At 36.2% G+C, this 20874-nt stretch overlaps 3 protein-coding genes across 4 annotated transcripts; 2 read left to right on the top strand and 1 right to left on the bottom strand.

Moving 5' to 3' along the window:
- The first annotated feature begins 885 nt into the window (after window positions 1-885).
- On the top strand, window positions 886-7720 carry agxta (alanine--glyoxylate aminotransferase a). The gene is made up of 11 exons (XM_039691593.2): window positions 886-1074; window positions 2443-2635; window positions 2730-2794; window positions 2867-2967; window positions 4317-4387; window positions 4468-4552; window positions 4643-4741; window positions 4895-4964; window positions 7019-7114; window positions 7237-7365; window positions 7508-7720. Exons 1-11 carry the CDS (start codon window positions 916-918, stop codon window positions 7613-7615), a joined length of 1176 nt encoding a protein of 391 aa, XP_039547527.2. The 5' UTR covers window positions 886-915; the 3' UTR covers window positions 7616-7720.
- A 791-nt stretch (window positions 7721-8511) lies between these two features.
- On the top strand, window positions 8512-11948 carry dtymk (deoxythymidylate kinase (thymidylate kinase)). The gene is made up of 5 exons (XM_039691594.2): window positions 8512-9649; window positions 9933-10041; window positions 10158-10248; window positions 11485-11682; window positions 11779-11948. Exons 1-5 carry the CDS (start codon window positions 9520-9522, stop codon window positions 11887-11889), a joined length of 639 nt encoding a protein of 212 aa, XP_039547528.1. The 5' UTR covers window positions 8512-9519; the 3' UTR covers window positions 11890-11948.
- On the bottom strand, window positions 11903-20262 carry atg4b (autophagy related 4B, cysteine peptidase). Of its 2 annotated transcripts, none has more exons than XM_039691592.2 (13): window positions 20162-20262; window positions 18813-18914; window positions 18661-18732; window positions 18452-18550; window positions 18268-18369; window positions 16951-17023; window positions 16278-16357; window positions 14546-14745; window positions 14333-14411; window positions 13267-13412; window positions 12833-12889; window positions 12649-12739; window positions 11903-12559 (listed from the first exon to the last, which is right to left on the bottom strand). In XM_039691592.2, the coding sequence occupies exons 1-13, from the start codon at window positions 20169-20171 to the stop codon at window positions 12486-12488; spliced, it is 1185 nt and encodes a 394-aa protein (XP_039547526.1). In that variant the 5' UTR covers window positions 20172-20262; the 3' UTR covers window positions 11903-12485. The 2 variants fall into 2 exon arrangements, with proteins under 2 accessions (XP_039547526.1, XP_088990261.1); XM_089134135.1 differs by lacking the exon at window positions 20162-20262 and adding an exon at window positions 20004-20127.
- Between the last annotated feature and the right edge of the window lie 612 nt (window positions 20263-20874).

Genomic DNA, 20874 nt, shown 5'->3' with positions numbered 1-20874 from the left:
TCAACACTGTTGTTTTACTGCTATTTAATAAAAAAACATTATGGTAACAATATTACACATAATATTTTTGAGTAGTTAAGGCTTGGTTTCTTTGATGGAATCTACCTGAATAAATCATGTAAATCCCATTATTTTGTTATTAATTATTAATCCCATAATTATTCAGTCTATGATTCAATTAATTTAATATTTTTAGTGAAATAGGCTTTTTTATTTTAAGTTGACGCTCAAAAGTGTGTGAATTATATTGAATGAAAATAACCAATATTTGCCTGAGTTATATTGCATTATTAAAAGACTGTGTGCCACTAGCACAGTGCAGCACCAAACTTGTTACTACACTAGCTTTGTAACAAAGTTTTTGCTTATCAATCAAGGCAACATGTTTCAGAATATCAATACCTGCAGTTATTCACAACCTTACTATGCCCTACTCTTCTGCACAAAGGTAAAAATGTGTAAGTTTCCGTAAAAAAAAAAATAGGAAAATGTATCTCTTGGTTTTATTCGTGAAATGTTCTCAATATTTTCTATACAACACTGAACCAAAAATTATCACCATTTTATTAATAAAATTACAAGATCCATGATTCATTTTTTACAATTTTATGTTTAAAAAATGCTGGAATAATAAATGAATGTTTTTTTTTGGTAAATATTAAAAACAAAAACAAAAACAACAAAAAAAAAAACATTGATTTCCATGTTAGTGGTCAAGTTGAAAAAGAATCTAAAGGCAATTGAAATGTCAGTTAATTGATCAGCTGCTGTCGCTGCTCAGCTGCACTGTTATAGTACTGTATGTAGCCTATGTCACGACTCAAAATGAGATGATTGGTCAACAGGTGAAAAAAATGTGCCCACAGTTTACATGGGTTAACCATTACCTCAGTCTGTCAGTGTGTCGGCAGCAATATGTCCTCTCTGTCTGTTCTTCCACCGCAATGTCTGTTACAGCCTTTAATCGTTCCCAAACGACTTATGCTCGGACCAGGACCGTCCAATGTACCCGCAAGGATCTCAGCAGCCGGAGCACAGCCTATGCTGGGCCACCTGCATGCAGAAACCATTGAGGTAACACAGTACATGTGCACTCATATCATATTGGCTTATAGGGATAGTTCACCAAAACAATTCAAATTCGATCATCATACTTACCCTCATGCTGTTCGATGTATGACTTTTATTCTAGTCATACAATGCTAGTCATACTAGTCATATTAAAATGACTTTTATTCTTCTGTGGAACATACAGTAAAATAATATATTTTGAGGCATGTCTTGTATGATTAACAACAGTTTGGTTACCAACATTCTTCAAATATCTTAAGAGAGACTGAAGAGAGAAGGTCATAGAGGTTTGGTCCGACATGAGGCCGAGTAAATGATGACAGAATGTCTTCATTCACATTTTTGAGTGAACTATAATTATTCAAAGTCCCCCTGTGGCAAAATCAAGTTTTAATGTTGTTTTTATGGTGATGGCACAGGCACATGCCTTTGGTGTGAGAGACTCGGGTTCGAATCCACTGTGAGACACCAATGTGTCCCTGAGCAAGACACTTAACCCCTAGTTGCTCCAGAGGCATGCGACCACTGACATATCTTGACATACCTCTGACATATCTCAGACAAACTTGGTGCAGATTAGTAAATCCAATGCCATTGCTGGGTATTTTCTTTTAAACTGCGGTGAACAAGTCTCAAAAACATGGTTTGAAATCGCTGGTGTTTCTGACGTCACAAACTAACTTGTAACCAATCACGTCAATGTGATGGCAGGCTTTAGCATATCATTACCACTGAACTAGCAGGGGAGATGCCAGGTAATCTCAGTGTATTTTTCTGTTGATATGAAAAATTGGGTATATTTAGCAATATATTATAATTAATATACAAGGTTATGATGAACTACGCCTTTCTCCACTGATGTTCTGAGTTGTTCTAAGGTTGCTGATTTTCAGGAGGCTGCTGTTTGACTCTGAGATCGATAACAGAAACATTGGTTTGTGTAACTCTAGAAACACATTAGCTGTTTGAACATCGTCAAGCAAAAGGCTAATCAAATTAATTACCGATATGTGTTCAATGTTGTAAAGAGTGATACCACTGAGCAACGTTTACATCAGTAAGTTGACCGAGTGAATCCCTGAGTTGGCGTGAGTGGAGGCGGGGCTAATTAGCATATTCATTGCTCAATCAATAGGCCTACTAAATGAAGCAAGGGTGAACACAAGATAATCAAAAATATACAAGATAAAGATAAAAAATACAAGATAATGTTGGTGATCAAACAGAAGTAAAATGACTGGGATGTGGTTAGTGACATTGTAAAACACATTGTAAAGTAGCTTGTTTATAAGAGATTTTCGTAAATGTAATCCGGTCATGATTAATGCCTATCAATGAAATTCATTCAGTGTTTGTTTAATTTTCTTTCAGATTATGAATCAGATCAAGAGTGGCATTCAGTATGCGTTTCAGACCCAAAACCGAGTGACTCTGGCTGTTAGTGGGCCGGGTCATGCTGCTATGGAGTGTGCCATCTTTAACTCGCTGGAGCCCGGAGAGAGTGTCCTCATAGCTGTCAATGGCATATGGGGGGAGAGGGCTGCGGAGATCGCTGAGAGGATAGGTACTGGCTCTGCTTTTACTAGAAAGCCTGAATCTGAGAGTTATAAAGGTGATTTAGAACATCATCAATTTATATATCGAACACTCTTCAACAGGTGCCAAGGTGAACACAGTTGTAACCTCTGCTGGTGGGTACTTTACAAATGAGGAAATTGAGCAGGTAAAAATGATGATTCATTAACCACTTATGTATTAACTACATATGATTAACCATGTCTGTACTGTTTTTAAGGCATTAGACAAATACAGGCCAGTGGTGTTCTTCCTCACACATGGAGAATCCTCCACAGGAGTGGTCCACCCCATAGATGGCATAGGTGACCTTTGCCACAAGTGAGACATCTCCTCCTGAATAGAGCTTTGATTTCTCAACATGCACCAGATTAAGACTCCTTGAAATCAAGTTTTTGGCTTTAAGACTATTTTAGTAACTTTGAGGTCATCTCAAAATTCACCTTTAGCAAATGCAACGGTCTTTCTCATCTGAGAAAACCTGACTGATCTCATGAAATGGCATATGTATGACATGCCAATTCGTATTTCCACTTTTGGCGTGCTATCAACACGCATAATCGCTTTTAAGCGTGTTTATGAACGCCGTTGACTTTTAAGTGTGTTTATGAACGTTACATTACTGTATACTGTATATAAATATAGGACCTAGCCCAACCCCGTCCCTAAACCTACCCGTCACTGGGGTTAATAGCATTTATGAGCGAAAAAAAAATATCGCTCCCCAGAAGTAGATCTACATTTTGCTTCGTTTCGCTTGGACATTTAACAGTGTGTACATACACGCGGAATCACTCGGACATTTAATGGCGTAGACATACACGCATACACGCGGATAGCTGAAAATGCGTATAGATAACAAACCACTTGACTTGTGGCGTGTATGTTTACGCAAAAGTCATGATGCCATGTTGAAGAAAACAGAGAAAAATGTAGCGATGTACGATATAACGGCCACCATATCGGTATCAGTTGATATGTTCATTTTTAATGTTATCGTTATTGGCCTGATAAGAAATTTGCCCGATATTTTAAAGCTGATAAATAATGGATTGTTTTCTTCTGCTGAGACACTTCAGATGTGAACTGTTTGTTCGCCATGATGGTTTTGAATTGCTTGAAATAGGACTGGAATCACTAAATACAGTTAAGTGCAGTGCAAGTCTGTCAAATAGGCTACATAAAATTATAATGAGAATATTATAACTGTGTGCTTGGGACATGGAGTTTAATGGTGAGGCTTTTGTTTTTGTAATCAGGCTCTCAAAAATTATATAAAAAATTGGATTTAGATTTATCTGCCAATATATCGGTTATCGGCTTTCACATTTAAAAAATTATCGGTATGGACCAACATTTTTCATATCGGTGCATCCCTAGAAAAATTATTCATGACTCATGTTGCTCTATACAGATTTATGTCCAATCAAATGCTGTCTTGAATGAGAACGTTCCTCCCCCTATATATTCTGCCATGAATAACAAGTAGTTCATAATTTACATTTATCTATATAGCAGAAAGTTTTGTAAATCCAAATCAGGGTTGGTTCCTTCAAAAAAATTAAAATGGATGGATGGATGGATGCATGCATGGATTGGTGTGTGTTTGTGTGTGAGAAAAATGTATTGTTTATTTCGTTTTTTTGAGTAAATTCTGTTCTGTCTCTTAGGTACAACTGTTTATTTCTGGTTGATTCAGTAGCGGCATTGGGAGGTACTCCTATCTGCATGGATGAGCAAGGTCATTACCACATTACATGTTATGGCACCACAAACATTGCCTGTGATCCAAGACTTAAAATGTACGTTTTGTATTTTTAGGTATAGATATTATGTATACTGGCTCTCAGAAGGTCTTGAACGCCCCTCCAGGAACTGCACCAATCTCCTTCAGTGAGAGAGCATGGTGAGACAAAACAGCTCCAAGTATTATGTGGAAAAACAAATCTTTAAAACATTTTTTGTTGTTTTTTTTTTTTTTTTTTTGGCAAAACAGCCAAAAAATATTTAACAGAAGGACAAAACCAATCTCTTACTTCTTGGACATGAGCTGGTTGGCAAATTATTGGGGTTGTGATGACAAGCCTGTACGCGCGTAAGGACCACTTTTACCAAGCACTGTTTGTTTTTTGTTTACCAAAACAAAAATCAATATACTCAGACCTTTGAAGTAAATTCTCTATCATTAAACACAATGAAGGAATATTGCGCATTAATGATAAAGTTGCTGTATCTGTTGTTTGTACAGTTATCACCACACCGGACCTATAACTTCTTTCTACGGGCTGCGGGAGAGTCTGGCCATCCTCGCAGAGACTGTGAGATCATAATCTGCCTTATGCTCACATTTTAATTTTTTCCTGGCATTATGATCATCTAAAGACCAAACGGCCAAAAACAACAACATGAATTAGTAAATCTGAGAAATATAAAGGATGTATCTAATGAATGAAAGCAGTTTTGACATATTTTATATCAGGGGAAAACAAACTTACTTTTTAATTTACATTAGAAAGAGATTTACAGCAAATTCATTCACATTGTGGTTTTGATAGAGAGCCTAAGTCCCTCCCCTTCCGGTCGACCACCATGGGACCTTATTTTTATTTGGCGAGAGACAATATCATTTGAATTATGCCGTGGATTACACAAATGATGTTTGTCAATTTAAAAGATACACTTTAAAGTCAAGAAAGTCGCATTTTGATGTAAAACTCTTGAGGTATAATTTGTAATTACAAAGACTACTACAAACCCCAAAGGCGCACATTTTCTCTCAATGAATGAAGCTAACTTTACAGAAGCGAACATTGTTTCTATAGTCTTCCGTTATAATCGTAACTGAACGAGTGTTTTGTACCAGACTGCACACATACGAGGAACGGATCTTGCTTGTTGTTTCGCTTCCGGGAGATGTAGTTCATTGAGCGATTTTCACATAAAACTAAAATTTACTCTTCTGTTTTATGACAAACGTGTTTGACTTTCAGAATTATTTTTTAAATTGACAAACATCATATGTGTAATTGAGGGCACAGTTCAAACGGAATAAAAAGATAAGTTGTCTCTCGCCATTGACTACCATACATATTTTTTTCCAAAATAAGATCTCATGAGCCAGAAGGAGAGGGGAGGGACTTAGGCTCTCTATTCCCATTTTTCCCCATTGATCTAAGTTAAACGTAGCCTGGCTGCGCCCTCCTACGCACTTCCGCTCAATTTCATAATGAACTAGAGTCTGGTTGAACCAGGCTAAGTTAAACGGCTTGTCAAACAAGAAAAAAATGTAGGATGGGACATGATTTTGGACACTGAAAATTGATTGGATGGTTTGCTATTGCTGTGATCTCATGTGAGTGACAGGTTGTCCTGCACTCAAACCAGTAAACATCAGTGAAGAGATGTTGCTGATGTGCACAGATAAATCATTTCAAACAAATACTGAAATATTCCTTATAAAAACAAGAATTGTCAATTATGATTTCATGGTGACTTTAAAGGAGTAGTTCACTTTTAAAAATACTTTTGCTAATAATTTACTCACCCCCCATGTCATCCAAGATGCCCATGTCTTTCTTTCTTCAGTCGAAAAGAAATGAAGGTTTTTGATGAAAACATTCCAGGATTTTTCTCCAAATAATGCACTTTACTGGGACTCCAACAGTTCAAGGTCCAAATGACCGTTTCAGTACTGCTTCAAAGAGCTTTAAACGACACCAGACGATGAATAAGGGTCTTATCTAGCGAAATGATCAGTCATTTCAAAAATAAATACAAAAGTTTAAGTTTTATAAGCACAAATGCTCGCCTTGCTCGACTCTCCAGTTCGAACTCGTTCATCAAAATAAACAAATCTTTTTTCGAGTCATTTCTTTCATTTCATTCGTTGAATGAACCAAATGACTCAAAAAAAGATTCGTTTAGTTACCTAAGGGTAACTAAAACCCTGGTCAGAGCCTGACTCCACCCACTGGCAATATTTGAAAAATGCTGGAAAAATGGGCAGAGCCCAGCGGAGGGGGGCGTGCACCTGAGACGCATCTCTTTGTATGGAACTTGCCTATGTCACTAACAACCGCTGTGTCATGTACCACCGCAAACATCCAATAGGAAAATTCAACTGCAGTAGCCACCGTTTAACCTGAAGAGGGCAGCACTAAGACGTTTTTACACCATATATTGTAGAAATAGAACACTTTATAAACAAATGTCAAAAAAGTTACTCGAATCAATGACTGCTATTAATAAAGATCCATTCTTACAGATCATTAACTAAAAAAAGTTGGTTTAGTGTTTAATTACTCTTTAAAGCTCTTTGAGAAATATAAATATTGTACAAAAAAAGCATTTGTTTGATGCATATTTTTTATAGGGTCTTGAAAACTCATGGAAACGACACAAAGAGGTTGCAGAGTACTTCCATAAAGGCTTAGAAGAAATGGGCCTAAAACTGTTTGTGCAGGATAAGGTTGGTAGAAGAAAAGGAACCTCAAAGATCACAAAAAAAAAATAATAATAATCATATAACATACATTTTATATGAGTGTAACTATAATATTACCTGTTTTGAACACTTCTTGTGTCTTATAGAAAGCAAGACTGCCAACAGTGACCACAATAGTAGCTCCCTCGGGATATGACTGGCGAGAAATCACTGGGTACATAATGAAGACCTATAACATTGAAATCTCTGGGGGTTTGGGACCATCTGCCGGCATGGTGAGAAGCTATTGGATTACAATTAATCATAACTGACAGAGAAAAGTCATTCCAAGTACATTGATGCAGTGTGTTAAAGAGACACATGGGTCAGCAATTGTAAATGCACTGTAAATGTTTTGTTTCACACGTTATTTTACAGGTTTTGCGTGTGGGACTGATGGGATGTAACAGCAGCAAGGCCAATGTGGACATGTTGTTGGAGGCCTTGGCTGATGCTCTTAAACACTGTCACAAGAGCAGAGTCTGACAGCTCGACTGTTCATCAATAACAAGTCCCGCTTTTAACCCTATATCAGTGGGTTTCAGTTGTTTTTAGTGACAACACCCTTTGAAAGTAGAGAAATTTGTACTGCCCCTCCTTAAAAAAACAAACATGCAATTTGCATATTAAAACTGATAAAAACGAAGGGGAATAATACAATAGCCTACTAGTTGTTATCTTACATTTTATTGACTAACTGCTGTGAAACAAAATTAACTTATCATCTATAAGGTTTTATTTTTCTAATGATTAATGAAAAAAATCACCTTCTTGTATGCTAGCCATTGTTCAACTATTTTCTGTGTAGGCCTATTTTACCTTCTGGAAAAACAAAACATTTACATGTAATAATAATAATAATAATAATAATAATGCATAAAAAAGGATTAAATAAATAATTTACTCACCCTCATTTAGCTCCAACCCTGTCTTGATCTTGTTCAGGTGGTTTTGATGATTTTGCTGAACTCCTGAGGCTAATCAGAGTATGCAGAATTTAATGTTAACTTTTCAACCAAAAGTGCAACAAAACGTGGTTTCCCTGGTTATGCACATAAAGCCAGCTAAACAAAAGATAGTTGAGGCCTGCATCATGCACAGCCTTCTTTGCATTTTTCAGTTGCACCTCAGTGGCTAATCTAGCCAACAACAATAATTTATACACACAAATATAAAATGTAGGCTATACAAAAATAATAATAATACAAATAAATATATAGGCTCAATATATAAAAAAATGCTCGTTGGCTGCACCATAGCTGAAACTTCCCCATGTGTACGGATATGACGTGACATGCATTGGCGAATGACGTGTAATCTGCTATGGTAATAAAAAAATAAATAAATAAAAAAATCTGCTATGGTAATCTGCTCTATGGAAATCTCGAAATCTGTCCCGGTGTAACAAAACAAATGTCAAAAAAGCCCACATTTTTGTTTCAGCATTAGAAATGTGGTTTGTAATTTAGACATTTTAATGAAAAAGGGAACAAATGCGCTAATGTAAATATTTTTTATAGGTTTATAAACGTTTATTTTAGGTAAAGGTAAACATTTACATCAAAATAAGTTACATATTTGATGTGAATATTGATACTTCATTACACTTTAAGTAAGTAAATCAATAATATAATTTATTAAATCTGCCAACCCCTAATATGTCTGAGGATGATTTAGTGAAAACTCCGATAAAGATAGATTAAAAAAAAGAGAGAGAAAAAAAGATAAACTCTTCTGACATTCGTGAAGAATCATATGTAGCCTACCTGAAGGGTTTGTTTTTGAGAAAACCGAAAAATGGCAATTCTTTTGGGATAATGAATCCTTTGGAAGACATATTTTTAATATACAGCCTAAAGTAAAAAAAAAAAAAAAAAAAAAAAAAAAAAAAAAGATTGGAGATTCAGTTAGAACTAAAGTTAGACATGAGGAAGTGACGGTAATGTGGGCATCCATGGCTCTGGGGCATACCAGCTGGCTCTGACGAGACCTTATTTCTAATGAAAAAGCATGTAACGTTAGATGGCAACTGAGGCGTAGCCTATCGGCGTAGGCTTCAGGCGTAACCCAGAAAGAAGTAGAGCATCATCAAGAAATGCAGAGGCGTAACGTTATTGCTCAAGTAGAGGCCAATGAAATTATCTTTGAATACAGAAATATTTTACAAAGAAACGCAAGGAAGATTTTTCGGTTTTGTTTTTAAAGAAAATATTAATCCTGTTATACACTCCAGTCCAGCGGTGGCGGTATTACAACAAATAGTTTAAAAAATGGAAAAAGCAGCAGAAGAAAAAAAAAACCCGCGCAATATCCTTGAAATTATTTGCTAACCAGTGTCAGCGCTGTCTCCGTTCTGTTCTGTTGCACATTTTCAGTTGTTTTCAAGAGCCATGTCTTGCAGAAGAGGAGCTTTGATTGTTCTGGAAGGAGTTGACAGAGCCGGGAAAACCACGCAATGCCAAACACTTGTGCAGGCGTTACAGCAGAGCGGACGAGCGGCAGAAATAATGCGATTTCCAGGTGAAAACCAGACTATTTGTGGAGCTTTTCCTATGCAGACTATGAAATGATGCTGATAGTTAAGCATCCCGCAGTATTTGCAGCTCTTGTTTATAAACATCGGTGCAACGCTTGTGAAATCAATAGGAAATACACATGCATACATATGTAAGTAAGTTATATAAAATAACAGAAAACATACACCTATAACTAACTTCACGCATGGCAGCTCACTGGGTTTTGTTTTGTCTTCATGTGCAGTGTTTGTATTTCATGTACCGAAGATGAATTGTTTTCTACACAGACAGAACCACTAATATTGGTCGGCTCATCAGTTCATACCTAGAGAAGAAAAGTGATCTGGAGGATCACACTGTTCACCTGCTGTTTTCTGCAAACCGATGGGAGATGGTGTAGGTTATCACTCCAGTTTTATTAATACAGTAAAGTGCATGCACGTGAATGTTTCATTGATGTATCATTCGACCGATCTATCTGCCAACCAATCAGTCTGTTTTTCTAACTTCAGGCCTCTGATGAAACAGAAGTTGGAACAAGGGATTAATCTCGTGGTGGACCGCTATGCGTTTTCAGGAGTGGCTTTTACCAGTGCCAAGCCTGTGAGTGTTAATGTTATACTTTAATGTAACTTTAACATTTACAGGGAGCATAAAAAAAATGTGTTGGTGTAAGGATGTTCATATACACTACTATTCAAAAGTTTGGGGTCAGTAAGATTTCAGTTTTGAATTGAGAATTTTACATTTTTTATCAAATTGAATTAGTGACACTAAGACTTTGTTACAAAATAATTATATTTTATGTTACTATTTTTAATTTTCTATTCATCAAATAATCACATTTTTTATATATTTATAATTTTCTCCACCAACATTATAATAACTGTTTTCAACATTGTTAGGAAGAAGAAATGTTGGATATTAGAATGAGTTCTGAAGGCTAATATGATGCTAGGATAATGGCTGTAGAAAATTCAGCTTTGAAATCACAGGAATAAATTACATTTTTTAATATTAAAATAAAGTTAATTTTGAAAGAGTATTTCATAATGATTTACTGTATTTTCGATCAAATAAATGCAACCATGGTATGGTGGTGATCTCAAAAACATTGGTAACACTTTACTATTTTAACACTTTACTAAGGTTTCATTAGTTAATAACTTTAGTTTACATTAATTAAAGGTACACTGTGTAACTCTTTTAGTTTATTCTTACCTAAGAACACTTAGTTCTTCCAAAAATAGATGTGCTCATTAATGTATATTTACTTCGTTCAAGTAATAAAGTATTCTCGTGAGTGTATAATATGCCATACGGGTAAGGGGTTCTAATGTCGGTCGCCATGTTGCCCCTCCATCTTGAAAGTACATTAGCCAAAGTGGGACATACCCGTTAATTCAAGCTTCGCCTTTCGCATTTACGTTTGAGTTAACACTCATGAACGAGGTCGAACTGGAAGCCATGTTAATCTTGGACTACATTGGCCACCGTAGGAGTTAAAACGAAATCGGAATTGAGAGGAACATAAATTAATATTCACTGGATGGTCCTATACCTTTTCACCGCTGGATGGGAGTAAACATCACACAGTGTAGCTTTAAGAATGAACAATAACTACAGCATTTAAATAACGTACATCTAAATAAATTTTCATTTTAAAAAATTAAAATCAGAAGTTGTTTGTAAACAGTTAACGCACTGTAAAATAACAACAGTGAACGACTTTTTTTAAATGAACATTAACAAAGATTAATAAATACTGTAACAAAGGTTTTGTTCTAGTTAATACATCAACTATTGTTGATTAATGAAACCAACCCCAAATATGTTCAGGGCTTCTCTCTGGAGTGGTGCATGAATCCAGATGTGGGCCTTCCAAAACCAGACCTGGTGATGTTTCTACAACTCAATCCAGGTATGGCAGCAAACCGTGGAGAATTTGGAATTGAACGGTACGAGACGAGTGCTTTCCAAAGTACAGTTACACAAAGGTTCGAAGAGCTTATGCAAGATTCCTCAGTCAACTGGAAGGTGATTTATTTGGTGTAATCCTAATTATTGTACATTTACAGTAGGTAACGATCTTTGAATTAGTGTAATATTTATCTTTTGTCTTTCTTCGTCTAGGTGATTGATGCTGCAAGAACCATAGAAGAGGTGCACAAAGATATTAAGCGTTTGAGTGAAGACATCATCAGTTTAGCTGAGAATCAGCCAATTGGAGAGCTGTGGAAGTGAACAGATCTCCACCTGCTCTGAAACATTTTTAATGATTAAATAAATATTCATAAAATAAACTTGTGTGTACAGACATTTTAAACATTAAGACAAACTCATTCTTGTATAATTACACGAGCAATCCCACCCAGTCTGCAAATGCCCAACCTTCCATGGCTGTCATTTACAAATTGATACAGGTCCAACATTTCACTGACTTCCATTGGTTCAGAGTAAATGCTGAATCAAATTTGATTAGCAGGTCTCCTAACCGAAACCACAATATGTGTTGTGGCAAACCTGTGTTTAAGTTAAGGGGGTAAAAAGGCACCATATCACTTAAAAATTAATCTATAGTGTTAAGACTCAATATGGATACACATAAATGCGACAAAGTACATACATACTGATGGTCCTGAGTGCCTGTGACCATGAAACCTGACCTCGGCTCACTCAGGGTGACAGAGAGCAGTCAGTATAGCTGTTAAAGAAGAAAGCTGTGGGTTTTGACGCAGGTGACTATTCCACAGTGGCCTTGGACGTCAATGGTATTCTTCTCTTTCCTCTGAGGAGGCTTTACCACAGAACTCTGAAAGTCTGGCAAATGCAACTGTCCCTCACAAAGACAGGATTTCAAATTCTTCATCCTCAGAATCAAAGAAGCGCTCGAGCCGGTCCGAATCCGAAAATTCTGTTCAGGAAAAAATAACACGGTGAGTATTTATAAACGTAAATCTTAGACTTCTGAATCTATGAACAAGCAGCAGTATCAGAGATTACCTGGAGTAAGATTAATTACATCGGCGCCAATTAGATGAGATGGCTGACTGTCTACTAATTCAAACATAGGAAGACCTCTACAGTTAGAAACCTGTACAAGGGAAAAACAAAAGTGAACAGTGAGCCAGAGGAACAAACATAAACTGAGACTGTGAAAAAAAGACACCATTTTTGGCTGAAGTACCTTACGAATCTGTGCACACCAGTCATCAAAATCATCCTCTGTTTGACAGAAAAAGCCCTGATGGACAAAATTTGGGATAGATGATACTGTTATTCAAAGAAAAGTACTTTTTACTGTTTTTGACAATGAACAACAACTGTATTTACCAATTTAACCCCAAAATGTTCCAGTCAAAGTGCGCACTTGTTATACTCTTGAGATCAGGCAACAGAGGAAAATGGAATGATAATCTGAGAATAAATACATATTTCTCTTTAGGAAATAACAATACTTCTATATCTATCTATCTGCAGCTGTGTGATGTGAATACAGCCATTACTTCAGTGTCACATGATCCTTCAGAAATCATTCTAATGGGTTTATCAGTTGAGTACTACTAGGTGGACATGAAGGATACTGAATTTTTTTTTTTTTCTGCATCAAGCTATACTTACAGCAGCAATGGAGGGGTCAAGCTCACAGATGTGCATTCGGCAGGGAGGGTGCTGACAGTGGTAGGAGTCGTCTGGGAAATGACCCCCTTCACTTGGGTCCACAGCTGGTTGAGTTGTATGGGGGTCTAGATAAATGAGCTCCTCACCTGCAGGGCGCCATCAATAAGAAAATATAATGAAGCCGTTTGAAACAATATTCAGCATTTACATAATCTCTACTACACATTTAAACCTCCCAGTTAAACAGTAGTGCTCAACTGATATTTTTACATTGGACATGAAGTGGCATCCTTTATTTCCTTACTTAGGGTTAGAGGTTATTTATTTAAATGTCGGACTTCTTTCGGGTTTGTTACTTTCTTTTATTTGCGCTGCACACGTCCCCTCTTCCTCCTTGTGGTATTGACTATCTAACAGAAATACTGTGTAAATCCACTGTATATTCTTTACGTGTTTGTCTTGCTTAATTCTTGTCTTTAACCTTTTTGTACTGAAAGGTATTAGCTTTTTGCAGTTACCTAGATTGGTGGTTCTTTGTACAGCACATATAAATTATATATGTTTCTCTTTAATGCAAATTTTAAATGTTAGACCCCTGCCCTGAACCCCTAGACTATCTCAGGGGTCATAACACAACACAAAATGGTTTGTTATACACAAATAAACTGATTGACACATTTAACTTAATGTAGTCTGGGTTGTACATTATTTCAGCAGACAGAGTTTAATGTTTTTAAAATACAACACTACTTGTACATATTAGCATCTGCCTAATTCGACTAGCTACCAAGTAAACCAGATGAATTTTCTGCAAATTCCCATAGATATGTATTCACGCGCGATTGTTGGTTCGGCCAATCACAAAAGGTATGGGAATGTTTACTTATTTTGCCATCCAAACTACCATAAATGATAAGCTGTACCTATTTTTTTGCATTTTGAATGGTTTGTTTTTCCCTGTCATCTTAGATTCTCATCAGAAGGACTGGTCAACCATTTTGGCTCAAGAGCCACCAGTTGAGAACAGACTTTTTTAATAGGTTTAGCTTTAAGAAAACCTGCTCACCTACAAAGCCAATGAAGTAGTGAGCGCTGTTTGGCTTTCCACCTATTACTCCTAAAGACTGAGGCATCATGAAGCATTGCTGTGGATAAGATATAAAAATAAAGCCCAACACTTGGCAAACCTGAATTTGCTAAAGCAATAGTAGACGACATTTCACTCACACTTAAACAGTGTTAACATCTATTCATACATCAGATGTTGTTATAGATTTACCTTGAGTGGTTCAATATAAGCTTCATTGATATCACTGAGGCCCAGTCTTAGAGGAATCAGCAGAACAAGGGGTTTCCACAAAGCCGTCTCCTCTTCCGCCAGAGCACAAGCCCCCTCCAGATCACCATTCATCTCTCGAGGCTCTTCCGAAGCCGCACATGCACCCCTGTCGAAGTCCAGCCACGGCATACACAGCCTCTCTACGGACAGCCAGTACAAACAACCATTATCAAATACCTTAGTCATTTATTGGCTAATTGGGACAATTGTTAAGTCAGAATTTCCTTCTCAAGTCAATATCGTCCTTACACTAAAAACACACATAATGGCACAGTCCTGTAAAAAAAGGTACAGTAGTACAACCTTCATAAAAAAAAACACGGTTTGTGCAATTTCGCAATTCTCCAAATTTAAAATATCTAAGACACTTTAACCAAGTTTCAGAAGTCATTAAATATGTTTACATTTGCAGTAATCGAGCTACGGTCACTGTCCAAGTTACAAAATGTTTCTATGGGACAACCATCTTCAAGCTACTGCACAAAAAAAGAGCTTTTGGGGAAATTGATGAAGAAAAATCTGTCGTCTGTAAAACAAACATGGTTGGATTAAACTAAAGTTAAACTTTTGGCTCAAATACAAAGTTGTTTGTGTGCTGTACAATCTAACACTGCACATTAGCCAGGTAACACCATGCCCACAGTGAAATTCGCTGATGGTAGTGGTGTTGTTATATTACTGTGGTGCTTTTCAGCAGCAGGCATTGGCAGTCTTCTTGAGATTGATGAATGCTGCTAAGCACCTACTCCCTTTTCCCAGAAAGTATAAACTAACGACATTTCAGTAGGGCAACAACCCAAAGCACACTGCCAGAGTAACACTGAAGTGGCTTAAAATGAAGAAATAGATGCCCTTGAGTCCGTCTTGACTTCAATCTCATCCAACATCTCTGAAAGAATGAACTGCTGTCCACTGCAACTCCTCAACTGACCTCGTACAGTTTGAGTGATTATTTTGTGCAAAATAAAGAGAGCCCCAAGGCTGATAGGTGTAATATCTCTGACGCTGGTTCAACAAAATACTAAAGAAAGGGAACAAATACTTATCTACTGGCTAATTAACATTAACATTTTAAAATTAACAGTCAGTTATTAACTTTTGGGTTGCATAGTTGCAGAGGCAAGTGATTTAAAAAAAATAACAATAACTTTTTTGGTTGGGGAAATCATTTGTATTTAAAAAAAGGCATCGTATAGCAGATAAATCAATTAATTCAGCTAGAAAAATACTTATTTTATTTATAAAAAGAACTGAGATGAAAATGTGTTCTAATTGGGCTGTTGTGTACTAACCCTAATTTGCAAACAAACACATACACACACAAATAATCCACTATCACAGCTCTCAGAAGAGGCATGTCAGATTGTGACATTATATAATATACATGTATAGATTGACTCTATAAAAATAAAAATTCTGTCATCTCTATCTTTATATTCTTTCATGTTAGCCAGCACAAGTCATAGAGGTTTGTAACGACATGAGCTGAGTAAGTAATGACAGAATTTCCATTTCTGGGTGAACTATCCCTTTAAATATACTCACGCTATCAGCTACTAATAAAAGTAAAGTAAAAAAAAGAGTCAGCTAAAATCCATGCCACAGAATCCCCTCTAAATTAGTGCAAAAGAAGGCTCTAGATTGCATGTGGGCACTATGAAAGAAAACTCACTGATTTCCTCTATGACCACAGTATTGTCCATAGCTACATGTACTGCCAGTCGGCTCCAGGAGTCAAATACTGCCAGTTTCCTAGATGGGGATAAAGGTGTAGATGGGTTAATTCCAATACAGCAAAGCATAATAATTTATTTAAAGATGACTTAGCTTCAATAGTCTTTTACAGTTATATTTCATATATGACTAATTTATATATATATGTATATATATATATATATATATATATATATATAAGGGTTGTGCAAAAATGAATTGCGATTAATCGCATCCAAAATAAAAGTCTGTGTTTACATAATATATTTGTGTGTGCTGTATATAATTATTTTGTATATATAAATACACACACATGCATGTATATATTTAAGAAAATGTGTTATTCATATATAAAATATTAAAATATTTATATAATATAGATTATGTATTTATATATATATATGCAGAATTTAAGCGCAAGTAATTCTTAAATCTATACATGCATGCATAGATATTTATATATCTACACAAAATAATTATATACAGCACACACACATATATTATGTAAACACAGACTTTTATTTTAGATGCGATTAATCGCAATTAATTTTTGCACAGCCCTAATATATATATATATATATATTTAAATAATAATAATAATAAAAAAAATAGAATTGACTTGGCCAACTTACTTGAGTACCTGTGCCACTGTATTTGGGCCATACCATTGGCCTATAGACTTTCCCTCACCTACACCCATCTGAGCTGGAAAAAGAACAAGCCATGTCATCCACAGTAATTTACCCGTCAAGAGGGCTGTCGTGGTCAGTTTTCCTTGCGGTAATTTTGAATGGCTCAATATTGTGATAAGTGTTACAATGTGTTAAGAACAGGATAGAGCATGCTTTATTAATAATCCAAATACTCTGAATGAAGATGCAGGAGAATAATGAATAAAAGCATAAACACGAAATGACTGAAAGACAGAGCTAGAAAACAGGGGTAGAAAAAAGAAAGTAAACTAGACATGTGAAACTAATAAGTAACTATAGAGACGAAGGACATAATCAGAAACCAATGGAACTGAAACTAAACAGAGCAGGGAGACAGGAACTAAAGGAACAGAAAGTCCAAATAAGAGTCCATATAACAGAACATAAACCTGACAATAAGTTAAGCTTGTTGGGGTATAACAGTTAGTTCCGATTTTCGAATCTGACTGGACGAGAGATTTTCTCTGCTGATATTTCACCAGTATCGCCACAGCTTGTCTCTGTGTGACACCTTCAAGACAGGCTGTCAGTCAGTGCAGTTACAGTGTTACGCCACTGGGTGTCGAGAAGAGTGAGTCATTAAACATCAATGAGTTCATTCAACTAATAGTTCAAAACATGCTCAGTCGATCTCTCACTCACTGTCAATTTAGGCTTGTTTAGCGCAAACCTACAGAGCCTCCATCCAAATCACAATGGTACAGTGTCTTAAGTCAAAAAAAGTTGACAGGAAAAAAATACATTCTTCACTCTCGTTATCCTTATTCAATACACATAAATGAAGTGTAAAACAAGAGGGGCATTGCCTCATGAAATAAAGAAAAATATAAACGTCATATAAGTCTTTTTAAGACCATTTACATAAAAAAAAAATAATACCAATTCCACGTCCCTACCAGCAAAGAAAAAACAAAATCCTTGAACTTGTGTTCATTTATTTTTCAAATGTGGAATGGGTAAAAGATGAAAAGCCAAGCACGTGTGAATAATAAAAACATTTCAGTAGGCCACAAGAAAGTTTGCCGAACAATGTTAAGTTGTTTTTTAACATTAGCTAGCAACGTATTCCATGCTGGGAATATGGGGAACTGAGAGACCCCTGAACAATAAACATTGAAAATCATAATAATCATGGTTGACAAATGAAGTTTTTTTATGGTATTAATTACAAATTAATAAATTCAATGCTTTTAAGGCTTTATAAGACCCAAGCAGCAGGTAGATAAGGAGTAGTACCTATCTGATGGATGGAATAATAGCTGTCCTTCTTGTCAATGAAGGCATTGAGGATACTGATATATTCCGCTCTCTGCCGCTGACCAGGAATCCATCTCCAGTCTAATAAAACACACAGCACACATTACATCTCAGATTTCACCTCATAATCACCAATCCCAGTTTTCAAATCTGGCAGCCATACCTCTACCCAAGTGCCTGCAGACCAAGGCCTCCCCAAGAATCATCTGTCCACATCGAAGCATGCAGCCCCAACCAGTGTCTGAAGTGGGCCCAGTGCCACCTGTAACATTAATTCCATTAACAAACCAAACTAAACAGATTTATCTATCCGTATGAATAATCAAATGCAGTCCTTGGACGCTAAGAACAGGATTGATGACTGACTCTCACCAATTGGCTGAAAGTTCTTTCTGTACGTGAACCACAAACGTGAGGTGACGTCTGCCAGAATATCATCCTTCTCTGGGACACAAAGAGCATCGTGTTACCAACAAGAACCAAACACAGCAGCACAAAACCTTCAACGTCTACCACTTTATTACCTGTTAGAGCACTGAACTGCTTTCCCAAAATCCAGACAGGCTCAGAGGTCTCCGGGAAATCTTCGATCTCTCCAAAGCGCAATGAGTCGTATGTGAGAGTAGCTGTTGGGGGAAAAGCCCATGATCAACTGGAAGCTAAACCACTTACAAAGACCAACAGAAATATAAAAAGATATTATACAAAAACATCACTTGGCACCTTTTTAGTTGGCCAAACCATCCGATATAAAACAAATAATAATAATCACAAAGGAAAAAAAATCTTATCATTTACATATAAACACAGCAAATTGTTTTGTGTTTTCATATATGAAGCGTTTTCTTTGAGGGAGTTTCACATCTGTCTGTGTCAAATGTAATAAAATATATTGTTTCATGAAAAAAAACATGCAACAAATAAAGCATTTAATAATCAAAGATCATTTGTTATGGTTATTATTTTACATATACATTTTAACAGTTTCAAGATTTGTAAATTAACCATTTTTTTATAATAACAAAATGAATTAACAATGAACTTTATTATTAGATGATTGAAGGTTAATACTTTATAATTTATTGTTGATTGACACATAATCTAGCAATGTTAACAAACCGAACGTTATTGTAACGTGGCACCCTTAGTTATTCCATACCTGTATGAGTTTTTTTTTTTTTTTTTTTTTTTTTTTTTTTTACTTTAAACAAAAAAGAAGGTTGGTAACATTCTTTAAAAGTTCTTATGTTGTGTTCAACAGAAGAAAAGAAACTCAACCTGGAACCTTTGAACAACCTGAGGGCAAGTAAAGACAAAATGTTCACTTTTCGATGAACTATCCCTTTAATTGTAACGGATGTCATGAATCAAAGGGTTAAAGACATGGCACAGTGCATAAAAGTCCCTGTGATAAATGTTACTGGCAAACAGATTATTAGAGTAGGCAGAAATTTGATAACAGACAACACGGACAACCTCCCAAAAGCGTCCACCACAGCCCAACAGTATCATTCGTGCACTGGAACGCTCCTATATAACGTTATTGCTCAAAACATGCCGCTGAATAGACTCTAAAACACAGCCTAACGAGGCAAACGGTTTTTACGAGTGGCCGTGGCATTGGTGCAGTGACATCTAGAAGACAACATCCCTTATCTGACGGCAGACTGCTCAGTTTTACTGTCCAGTTGGCAGCAGTTGGGACATCTATGTACCATATTTAACGACAAAATCCCAAACTGTAGAGGCGGCCTCTCCAATAACAGGAGCGTAGGTGGTTGTCGAAAGAAGAATTTTGCTTTTTAGCAATTTCATGACATCTGAGCAGATGAGAGTGAAATATAAAACAAATTGTTTTCCAGCGATTTCTTACCTGCATCCATCCCGACAGTGATTCAGCCTATCTTGTTTGTTGAGTGTTCCTTACACTGTACTGACCAATACGAAGTCACTTCCGTTTTGGTCAGAATGCGTAATTTCTCCAGTAGCCAATCAAATACCTCCTATGTATTTGTTGGTGTTTTTAACCAATAGAATTTATTTTAAGGCGGGACGTGTTGTCTTCTCTTGGAAGCAGATAGATATAAACAAGCTAACTAGAGTTGTGGAATGTAACGCTACATACACGTACATAATCAGTTTTGGCATTACTCTTAAAATGTTTTGTGTTTTGAATTTGATATTTATCATCAAATTGCCGGGAAACAGCCGTGAAAGTGTATTCTGTGAAATGTGCTATTTATGACATGTCATGATGTTGTTGGGCAAAAACTAACTAGATAAATAACTAACTAAATACATATTGTCATGAGCCCTTGGCCGTCCTATGGTCTTTAACGAAACTGCTTATAATAGTTTTTTTTTTTTTTCATCGTCCCAGACGTGAGATGAAACATTAGTGTCGTCATTTAGTCAATATTACAAATAATCTGCACAAGTATGTGATAGGAAGAGGCTGACTTCATCACGCGTATTCAGTTTTGTAGATCAAAGTCTGTCACTTGATAGTTTCTTGATAGTTTCTTTTTAAAAATCAAGAACAATATCAGCTATGTCGTTATCTGTTTATAGTATACCTTTGTTCTG

Source organism: Pimephales promelas, chromosome 8 (assembly GCF_988280905.1).
Source record: "Pimephales promelas chromosome 8, fPimPro1.hap1.1, whole genome shotgun sequence".
Lineage (NCBI taxonomy): Eukaryota > Metazoa > Chordata > Actinopteri > Cypriniformes > Leuciscidae > Pimephales > Pimephales promelas.
Note: the sequence above shows the minus strand (reverse complement) of the source record. Positions and strands in the feature narration are given on the sequence as shown.

Bases quoted from the DNA above. Each gene is read 5' to 3' on its own strand.
- agxta (XM_039691593.2), top strand. From the start codon at position 916: ATGTCCTCTCTGTCTGTTCTTCCACCGCAATGTCTGTTACAGCCTTTA. The intron at 1,075-2,442 runs GTAACACAGTAC...ATTTTCTTTCAG, and splicing joins TGCATGCAGAAACCATTGAG to ATTATGAATCAGATCAAGAG. The intron at 4,553-4,642 runs GTGAGACAAAAC...TTGGCAAAACAG, and splicing joins TCCTTCAGTGAGAGAGCATG to CCAAAAAATATTTAACAGAA.
- dtymk (XM_039691594.2), top strand. From the start codon at position 9,520: ATGTCTTGCAGAAGAGGAGCTTTGATTGTTCTGGAAGGAGTTGACAGA. The intron at 9,650-9,932 runs GTGAAAACCAGA...TTTTCTACACAG, and splicing joins AGAAATAATGCGATTTCCAG to ACAGAACCACTAATATTGGT. The intron at 10,042-10,157 runs GTAGGTTATCAC...TTCTAACTTCAG, and splicing joins GCAAACCGATGGGAGATGGT to GCCTCTGATGAAACAGAAGT.
- atg4b (XM_089134135.1), bottom strand. From the start codon at position 20,103: ATGAAATTGCTAAAAAGCAAAATTCTTCTTTCGACAACCACCTACGCT. The intron at 18,551-18,660 runs GTGAGAGTCAGT...TTAATGTTACAG, and splicing joins AAAGAACTTTCAGCCAATTG to GTGGCACTGGGCCCACTTCA. The intron at 14,746-16,277 runs GTGAGTTTTCTT...GGCTGTCCGTAG, and splicing joins TGTGGTCATAGAGGAAATCA to AGAGGCTGTGTATGCCGTGG.